The 10,549-nt window shown below is 37.8% G+C and overlaps 2 protein-coding genes across 2 annotated transcripts; one reads left to right on the forward strand and one right to left on the reverse strand.

Moving 5' to 3' along the window:
* Window positions 1-1,392: 1,392 nt before the first annotated feature.
* On the forward strand, window positions 1,393-5,553 carry aldob (aldolase, fructose-bisphosphate B). Its single transcript, XM_039675301.2, has 9 exons — window positions 1,393-1,551; window positions 2,208-2,320; window positions 2,736-2,947; window positions 3,061-3,115; window positions 3,197-3,357; window positions 3,504-3,587; window positions 4,775-4,949; window positions 5,036-5,235; window positions 5,362-5,553. The coding sequence occupies exons 2-9, from the start codon at window positions 2,209-2,211 to the stop codon at window positions 5,455-5,457; spliced, it is 1,095 nt and encodes a 364-aa protein (XP_039531235.1). The 5' UTR covers window positions 1,393-1,551; window position 2,208; the 3' UTR covers window positions 5,458-5,553.
* Window positions 5,554-7,090: 1,537 nt separating this feature from the next.
* Window positions 7,091-10,012, reverse strand: LOC120481575 (L-asparaginase). The gene is made up of 7 exons (XM_039675291.2): window positions 9,931-10,012; window positions 9,673-9,812; window positions 9,453-9,548; window positions 9,200-9,360; window positions 9,039-9,122; window positions 8,798-8,960; window positions 7,091-7,547 (listed from the first exon to the last, which is right to left on the reverse strand). The coding sequence occupies exons 1-7, from the start codon at window positions 9,935-9,937 to the stop codon at window positions 7,458-7,460; spliced, it is 741 nt and encodes a 246-aa protein (XP_039531225.2). The 5' UTR covers window positions 9,938-10,012; the 3' UTR covers window positions 7,091-7,457.
* Window positions 10,013-10,549: the final 537 nt, after the last annotated feature.

Here is a 10,549-nt window from a genome sequence, read left to right on the forward strand (position 1 = left end):
AAGATTAAACAAGAAGAGACATGTCTTATTTAGCATAATATTACAAGATATTCAAGCAGAGTCAATAGTTTTGGGATTCCACAAGAATGCGCAAATACCGTCTTCAAGTAATAATAATTGAAAAAAAAGATAATTAGATATTATTGAAATGCAAAACAACATTAAGGTTTCTGTGAGGATCCTTACACCATTATTTGTCACTGCAATTGTGTCACACTCTGTGCATGAACTATGATGACTATTTGGACTCTGTCCTTGCATGCATTTCAGACTCTTGGATTTGAATTCAGAGTTCATGTTGTGAAATCCCTAGATTTGTTTCCCCTTGTTTTTTTGCCTGGTCATTTGTGCACCTCTTTGTCTTCATTATGCTGCAAGTTTATCACTGGCATTGCTCCTGGAACCCTTTCATTGGATGTCTTGTCTGTTTGCCAAAGTGATTTCATCAACTGCTCTTGATGTAATTCTCTGTTTGAATGTCACAACAATCAGACAACTTTGTTATCCACACACATTCAGCAAACACACACACACACACACACACACACACACACACACACGTTGGGTTTTCATGTTTTATGGGGACGGACTCTCCACAGATGGAATGGACTTGTACAAACTGCATATTTTATCCCCTAAACCTACCCATCACAGAAATAAATAACACATTTTTACCTTTCCAAAACATAAAAAAGGATAGGTTATGTATTTAAAATATGGTCAAGTTTGTGGGGGCAGTTTTTGTCCAGGCCACACACACACACAAAGTAGCCTAACTATTTGAGTAGCCTGGCATTTTTAGTATTTTATGTTTAGTGTATTTTTAAGGTGCCAACTGAGCACATTTCTCTTACAAAGAAATGTTAGTGAAAGTATGTTAACACTAACAGCATGCGTTTTATTTTTATTTAGTGTTTATTTAGTCCCAGGCTCCTCATCCAAACACCCACACAACGGTCTTCTGGACCTTAAAAAGCATTTCATTTTGCAGAAGGTCGACATGTTTTCTTTCATATGCTCTCTTTTATGTAATATCACATAGCACAATGCCTTTTCCAGATATTTAGTATACAACAAAAAGTGTGACTTAATAGAAAGGTTGCAAAGTGAACATGCTTGAGAAGGACAATGCGGAAACTGAAGAACCTGAAAATCAACTTTAACTTAAAACTCACGTTTCACAACCCTGTGCCTCACAGTTCATCCATGGTTTTCCAAATATTTTGCGAATTAATTTAAAATATGTGTTACACTAAGTGCAAGGATGGATGTAGCCAGGCCTATTATGGACATTTTGGAGTTAAAAGCCTTCTTCCAAAGTCCACATAAGCAGATATTTTCACACACCCGTCCAATCCTCCAGCCAATGGCGTCCCCGGAGTCTAAGCACGCCCGTTCGCATCACTCCAGCCCGGCCTCTGCGCTCGCCTCACATAAATACTCACTTGTCCCAATCGCTCGGTCCCGATCCATTCAGATCCATCGTCGTCAGTGAGGAGAGGCCACTCCATCCATTCACACACTAGTGCAACTTACCTGCAGACCTGTCAAGTAAGCGACTTTTAAACTCTTTATATTGTCACTGCATCTTGCGAAAATAGTATTAATAATAATTTCATCAAGTATATTATTATGTTGTTGCCTTCCTTGTTTGGATGTGTATACGTATACGTAACATAATCGTACGTTTTGAAACGTCAACATGCAGTTGTTCTCAAACTGCAGGTGTGTTATGCAATACTGTCACTACATATGTAGGTTCTGCTCTTTAATTTATGTCATGAATCACATTAGCAATTTCATTGTTTGGTTTGACAGCGCAAAATGATCTATATTGAATCAACGTAGACAATGCATTTTGCAATATTTTCGTGTACTGCGAAAAAGGAAGGCAATTCATAACTTGAATATACACAGCGTGTAAATAAAAACAGTATTGTACAGTTGTTAATGATATTGCGCGAATGTGTGAAACTTTTTGCACATAATCGCAAAGAAAACTGCTAAATCTTCAAGTCTAGTGTGAACCCTGGACTTGTTTGTTCAGTGGGAGGAGCCTGTGTGTTCCTCTCTGGACTAAAGTTCAACAGTCAGGCCAAATATTTACAGATAAGAGTGAATAACCCAGTGAGCCGAATAAGAGAAGTTCTGTAAATTACAGGTTTTAGTATTTTAGCTAATAATTGTACATCTGCTCCTCTTGCCAGGATGACGCATCAGTTTCCAGCTCTCTCTACGGAGCAGAAGAAGGAGCTTAGCACAATCGCCCAGCGCATTGTGGCACCTGGAAAAGGCATCTTGGCTGCAGATGAGTCCACAGGTAGGAATGTGTGGCGTACTGCGTTGGATAGAGTACCACCTTTATGCAAAATGACTTAAAGGAGTAGTTTGCTGATAATTTACTCACCCCCATGTCATCCAAGATGTCCATTTCATTCTTTCTTTAGTCGAAAAGAAATTAAGGTTTTTGATGAAAACATTCCAGGATTTTCTCCATATAATGGACTTCAATGGGAACCAAACGGTTCAAGGTCCAAGTGAGAGTTTCAGTGCAGCTTCAAAGGGCTTTAAACGACACCAGACGATGAATAAGCGTCTTAATTGATCAACAACAAATTATAAATGTGCTTCAACTGTCACTATAATTGGTTATTAACAGTGTTATGCATGAAGATGTAGTGATAATGAAATGTATCCCTCTCCAGATGTTCTTAGATGTTTGTTTCATATTCTAGGCACCATGGGAAACCGTTTTCAGAAGATAAAAGTGGAGAACACCGAAGAGAACCGTCGTAGCTATCGCGACCTCCTCTTCTCTGTAGACGATTCTATCTCTGAAAATATTGGTGGTGTCATCTTTTTCCATGAAACAATGTACCAGAAATCAGACAAAGGAGTTCTGTTTCCAAAAGTCATCAAGGACAAGGGCATCGTAGTTGGCATCAAGGTGAGGTTTCGGTGCTTTTTCTGAAGATATTTGCCAAAACATAGTTACAGGGTCTTCTCATTAATCTTGACAGTAATGTTATGAATGAAAATTTTGTGTTTGTGTTCATAAAGGTGGACAAAGGCACAGCAGGCCTGGGTGGAACAAATGGAGAGACAACCACACAGGGTAACTTTCTTACTGAAATACTTCTTAACATGACAGTTATCTATCCCGACTAACTGTCTTTGCCTGATCGGTTTCACTCAGGATTGGATGGTCTGTCTGAACGCTGTGCCCAGTACAAGAAGGATGGTGCTGACTTTGCCAAGTGGCGTTGTGTACTTAAGATCTCTGACAGCTGCCCCTCTGCTCTCGCAATAGCTGAAAACGCTAACGTTCTTGCCAGATATGCCAGCATTTGCCAACAGGTATGTCTTAACAGAATTTGGCTGGCTCATGGAATCCTGTTTATTAAACAGCCTTTAAATGGCTCCTCTGAACAGTACTATTCATTTTGTTTCCAAACTGTCTATAAGATCTTTTCTTCTGATTAATTCTTCCTCAATTCCTTTAGAATGGCTTGGTTCCCATTGTAGAGCCCGAGATCCTCCCAGACGGAGATCATGATCTGCAACGGTGCCAGTACGCCACTGAGAAGGTAAGTTTCCTTCCAGAATAAACAAGGATGGTTCATCTAAAAAAATGAAAGTTCTGTCATTAATTACTCACCCTCATGTCGTTCCTAACCATCTTTGGAACACAATTTAAGATATTTTTGATGAAATCCGAGAGGTTTCTGAACCACCCATAGGCTGCAACGTCACTGCAACTTTCAAGGCCCAGAAAGTTAGTAAAGACATTGTTAAAATAGTCCATGTGACTTTCACTTAAAAAAAAAAACCTTTTGCTGATAATTTACTCACTGCCATGTCATCCAAGATGTCCTTGTCATTCTTTCTTCAGTCGAAAAAGAAATTAAGGTTTTTGATGAAAACGTTCCAGGATTTTTCTCCATATACAGTAATGCACTTCATTGGGAACAAAACGGTTCAAGGTCCAAAAGACACTTTCAGTACAAACTGCAAGCTGTTCAAAGGGTTTTGAATAAGGGTCTTATCAAGCGAAACGATCGGCCGTTTCAAAAATAAATAAAAAAGTTTAAGTTTTATAAGCACAAATGCTCGCCTTGCTCTGTTCTGTGATGCGAGTTCGTGACTCTCCTGTTCAAACTCGTTCATCAAAATGAACAAATCTTTTTTCGAGTCATTTCGTACGTTGAATGAACCAAATGACTCGAAAAAAGATTCGTTCATTTTGATGAACGAGTTCGAAAAATTTCTTTTTGACTGAAGAAAGAATGACATGGACATCTTGGATGACATGTGTGTGTGTAAATGATCAGCAAAAGTTTTTTAAAAGTGAAGTAGTCCTTTAATGTTATGAAGTGACCAGAATACTTCTTGTGAAAAAAATTCAAATAACAACTTTATTCAACAATCTCTTCTCTTCCACGTAAATCCACAAAGTTAGCCAATAGTTAGCATTCTGATGTAGAACCAGGAAGCGCTGCACTGTGTTTACTTCATGAATAGCGTAGCAGAATGACGTGGAAGAGAAGAGATTGTTGAATAAAGTCGTTATTTTTGCCGTTGGGTGGTTCAGAAACCTCTCGGATTTTATCAAAAATATCTTAATTTGTTTTCCAAAGATGAACGAAGGTCTTGCGTATTTGGAATGACATGAGGGTGAGTAATTAATGGCAGAATTTTTGGGTGAACTAACCCTTTAAAGCAGAGCAATTCCAAATTATCCATTAAAAATAACTCTCAACAAATTGCTACCAAGGTCCTGGCGGCTGTGTACAAGGCCCTCTCTGACCACCACGTGTATCTGGAGGGAACTCTGCTCAAACCAAACATGGTCACTGCTGGACACTCCTGCACCAAGAAGTACACCCCTCTGGAGGTTGCCATGGCAACAGTCACTGCTCTCAGACGCACCGTCCCAGCTGCTGTGCCAGGTATGCCAGTCCTCGTCCCAGTCACTAGAGGAAGGCCTCCATTTAAGTGCTCTTCAAACGTACAACATCTCTCTTCTGGTTCTCAGGCATCTGCTTCCTCTCTGGTGGCCAAAGTGAGGAGGAGGCCTCTGTGAATCTGAATGCCATGAACCAGCTTCCCCTGCACAGACCCTGGAAGCTGAGCTTCTCTTATGGCCGTGCTCTCCAGGCCTCGGCTCTTTCTGCATGGAAGGGACAGGCAGCGAACAAGAAGGCTGGACAGGATGCTTTCGTCACACGTGCCAAGGTAACCAATGTCAAACTTAAAATACTGCGTGTGGGCAATATGCTTCAATGTGTTGTCAGTTTATAGGCCTACCATATTAAATGAAGCAGTCCATCTTGATTATTTTTTTTTTTGTTTCCTTTTCAGATCAATAGTCTTGCATCAAAAGGCGAATACAAGCCCTCAGGCCAGGCTGACCAATCATCCCAACAGTCCCTCTTTACCGCCAGCTATGTCTACTAAACTCAACAACAAACAACAGCAACTTATTATGGACGTTACAAAATGTACATGCATGGACTGTTCTGTGATTTATCAATAAAATAACTATGAAACAAACGTTCTAGGATATATTTCTTAGTAAATAAAACCCACAGATTCAATATTAGTAGAGACACTGCCAGTCTCTCCTCACTCACTAATGCCTGGTTCAGATTACATGATTTTTGCCCGATTTTGGCACAATCCGTTTGACATAGGGTGTCGTGGGGATTCGTGTCATCGTGGGCGACAACCTACGTCACGTCTGTGATGCTTCACGACATAAAGACTAGCATGTTTAATTTTTTTAATGGTCGTCCACGACGGTTTAGTCACATGTATGAGGTTGACCAATAGAAGCACAGAAGCTTTTCGTACACAACTTTCAAAAATGGCGAAACGAAAGAGAGACGATGGTGCTAACGTTCAAACTAAACGTAAAAATATATAAGAAAATAATATTTTACCTCAAGTTCTCTTTGGAGGATTGATAGCCCATACTGTCCGCTTAGAGCAATCCAGGAATGTGTCCATTGTCGGGTTTTCTTTCTTTTTTTACTTTTTTCTGAACACAGGACAGCACATAAAACACTCACCGCTTCATCCATTGTTTGTTTACGTTCGTTTCCGGAAGTCACTCGCTACTAGTTTCGCCTTCTCGAGCATGCGATGACTGGTCAGGAAGCAACGTGTAGTCTGACGTGTCTTGTCGACGACACGACAAGATTTTAGGAGTCAAAATCGCGTAATCTGACACAGTGACTATCAAGGTTACAATCATTTACGAAAAAACGAAAACTAGATGGGGAAAAAACATTGTCGTTAACTGAAATAAAAATAAAAACGAGCCATTACAAAAAAAAAAACTATAACTAACTAAAACTGTAATGTGTGTTTGCAAAACTAACTAAAATAAAATAAAATTATAGAGCAAACGTCCTTAGTTTTCGTCTTTGTCAATGTCTTTCATTTTAACGTTATTTAAAACATGCATGTAAAGCTGTGGGATTTTTATATAGAAGAATGTAGATTGTTGGTACGGTAAAGGAATTTCACATTGTATGCTACATTTTATGTACTGGTTTTAATGTTGAATAGATATTTCTAAAATTGTATGATGTTTTTGTTGAGTTGTTATTATTACACAATTCTTTTTCTGACCTTTTTCAACCTTACCCCTGACAAATAACCCAAACTACAAAAAAAGACTAAAACTAACACTAAAACTAATAAAAACTAAACTTAAACAAAGCATTTTCAAAAAATGGAAACTAAACTAAACTAGTAAACCCACTTTTAAAACTAATTAAAACTAAACTGAATTTGAAAACAAAAATTCAAAACGAAATAAAAATAAAAACTAATAAAAAATGCAAAGCTATAATAACCTTGGTGACTATCGTAACATACAAAAAAATGTGTAATCTAAGCCAGGCATAATGCATTCATATAAATGTAATCTTTACTTTGCTACTTTTTATCTGGTTTAGAACGAACAGAAATCTGTGAGAAATACAACGGCCTAAAGACAAAAGAACTGTTAAAAAATAAGCTGTTATGTAGGAGCAATAGTTTTGTGGGCAGCGCTGCCTGTGTCATTCGCCATTCCTGTGTACAACTTCATTTGCTTATTCATTAATGACGTCATCAGCGACTAGTCAATGTCGACTCGAATATCGACTTTAAAATGATAGTCCTTCAACCCCTACTGACAACACATGAATGTGTACACTTGTTAATGGTCCTAAAAAGAATGTTCTACCAAAAATGACTCAAACAGACCCTGGATTAGTTTCAGTTAATTAATTTAATCAATTATATATTTTAATTGAGTTGGTTTATTGTGTAAACATTAAGTGGGGGAGTTTATTTTAGTTAACGGTTTTGTAGTGATCTACTTTGTCAAGGCCTTTGCATTTGATGTCACCTGGTGTGTCTGACTCCTTCACCACAGACTGAAAAGAGATGCTGAAGGGTGAGTTTCAAATAGGAAGGTTGAAGAGCACCAAAATGTCATGCAGGTTATTCTTTCTTGCGTCATCTGCTGCTGTTCTCCCCCAAATATCAGGAATCTGATAGGGAAAAGACAAATACAGGTTGATGGTTATGGCTTATGCTGTCTTTGGGCCATTTGGACCTGAAATTATTTGTTTTCATCTTTCATTTGGGAGAGGTCCAAGACCTTGGAAATTGGAATTCATACACAAAAAAATGTTGACTGGATTCGAGGAGTTTGTGATTGTAATAAAAATAGCATTCCCTTTCCTCGCGTCAATTTGACCCGCATAGGAATGAATAGGAAAAATTGGGATTTGTCCAAAAAACAAAAACAATCTGGCATAGGCCTAATCCAGAACACACATAAGCATGAGACATAGAACAAACCAAACAGACGGAGAACAATAACATAAATAGAAGCACAATACTCTTACTGAAATATGCATATTGCTAAAATATTTGTTGTTGGACTGTTATGAAAAAAAGAAAAGAAAAACAGAGAACACCAAGATATATAACGTTTCCATATATCACCATGTGATAAAAATGCTTCAACTTTCCCAAAATATTATTTTATAATGTCTAAATCGAGTATTTTGTATTTAAGTTGAAACAATGTGAAAAAATGTGCATAATTTATATTAATAAATTAAATCATTGATAAAATCTAGTAATGTAGAGGTAAAAAAAAAATCCATTCAAATAATAGAAAAAATATTATCAAAATGAAATGACATAAGCTTTCTGGACCAAAATTGTATTAAAGGGGTGGTAAACATTTTTTTCAAAGGCTTGAATATGTTTGTGGAGTGTACTGTAACAACTCTTCTCCAAAGCAATATAAAATGGCCTCGCCCCCCTTATTTAGTCATTTAATATTCTCAAAGGAGGGGTTTATGGAAATATTGGGGTTAGTGATGTCAGCAACCCAGGAGGAATGTCGTGTAGTCCCTACCGGCCATTTGCTGTAGTCCTTAAAAAACGGGGGTTTTTTTAAAGCAAATATCTCCCTTTGCGAGGGAGTTAAAAAAATCGAGTTCAAAAACTTTGAGCGTTGTAACTTTGCAGATGTTGTTTTAAGCTCAAACATCAACATTTCACATCAACTACAATTAGAAAAGTGAAATCGTGTTTTACCACCCCTTTAAGAATAATTTTAGGTCCTCGGGTCATTTACAGGAGTGCTGCAGCTGCACGAGGAGACCATAAGGGTTCAATATTTGAATTGCTAGAGTGCCACCAATCAGAAAAGTAAAAAAAAAAAAAACATAAATTCATAATGTTCAGTATACTGTACATATTAACAAATGTACTTTTATTATACCTCTGGGGTCGCGCCATGTTGAAGAAGTTTGGACACCATGAGCTTGTTCCTCTTCTCCACGGCTGCATGTAAAGCAGTCTGTCCATTGTAATCACACTGGTTCATGTTTGTACCAGCTAAGAACCATGCATGCACAAGCCGATAGTCTTTAGCCCAAACCGCCCTAAATTAGAGAGGACAGTTGAATGAAAATGTCCACAACAGACAGACTGCCAAGTTAATTGTTGTTTGAAAGACTGACTTGATAAGATCCATCCCGATTCGCAGAGGATTTTGAGTTACTGTGGCTCCGCGCTGTATCAAAATCTTGATCATGCCAAAGTGCCTGGCATATGTAAGGCAATGGTGTAAAAAATGAAATGTAGGTAAATTAAATCATTTAAACTGGTGAAAACCACTTACTTGTTTTTTATGGCAAGATGCAGAGGTGTGTAACCAAAGCGGGTAGTCGCTTGGCATGTTGCTCCAATAGACAGTAAATGAATTGCCATTTTAATGTTCCCCGTTTCACAGGCGAAGTGCAGGGCAGTGTATCCATCATAGTTTCCAGCATCTTCCTTCATCTAAAGAGATAAAGCATGGATTAAGAATTATATTAATGGTCATATGAAAGAGAAGAAGCTAACTTAATAGTCTAATGCACTCTACATCTTACATGCTTGAGAATCTCCTGTAAAGATATAAAGTCGTTGTTCTCCACGCATCTGCAGGCAAAAGATGGCATCAGCATTCGGTGAATTGACTCGACGTCCTGGGGAGAAAAAAAAAACATTTAAGTTAATCGGATGTTACGTCACTTCATTCATCTAAGACTTATTGATTTATCTCAGTAAACGAATAAAAACACAGGATGGCAAAAGTGTAAGCTCGCTCACGTCAGGCGTCTTGTCTTTAAGCCAGGAGAGTTTTAGCACCTTGCCCATGTTGTGGAGGAACTGCCGGTTTCGCAGTTTAGTTTCCAATTTCGATAACGGAAGAAATAACGGATCATACGGTTCCACTTCTGGCTCCTCAACTAGTAAAGTTATACGTCAAAATAAGCTTTAGTTTAAACATATTTTAATAGATAACAACATGACTTTTACATGGTTTCTATTTTTATATTCAAAATTGTGATATAAATATTTACTTACAATACATGTTTGAAGGTATTTTTTATCTTGCTCAGCTTTGGTGAAGTTAAATTACCGTTAGATTCCGAATCTTGCCACGCGCGGGTTTAGTTGCGCATGCGTCAGTGTCCTGAGACACCGCGCTTAGGACTGCACATGCGCAAGATATAGGCTATAGGCTATATATATATATATATATATATATATATATATATATATATATATATATATATATATATATATATATATATATGATCCAAATGTCTAGCCACTAATATGATACTATTCTAAATAGCTTAAGAGCTCTACTATACAATAGAAAAGAAAGAATTAAACACAGATGACTCTTCCATAAACACACAATGAAACCACATTTTTCAAGGCTCTGTCAAACTGGCACATTTAAAACACATTCAGTTGTTATTTAAGTGTAGGCCTTATAAATGAAATACATTTAACAACATAAACAACGTTATAAACAACAACAATAATATAAACATCACTTTTTTAAGAAGGGGTGCAGGTACAGCAGACCCCCTCCCCTATATGTGTATGAGACTATCCCCAATGTGTATGAGCCATAGGATTTATACTGGATACATCCCAGTCCCCCTGAAGCCAGCTTGGGCAGTCTGGACTG

This window comes from Pimephales promelas, chromosome 9, assembly GCF_988280905.1.
Source record: "Pimephales promelas chromosome 9, fPimPro1.hap1.1, whole genome shotgun sequence".
Classification (NCBI taxonomy): domain Eukaryota; kingdom Metazoa; phylum Chordata; class Actinopteri; order Cypriniformes; family Leuciscidae; genus Pimephales; species Pimephales promelas.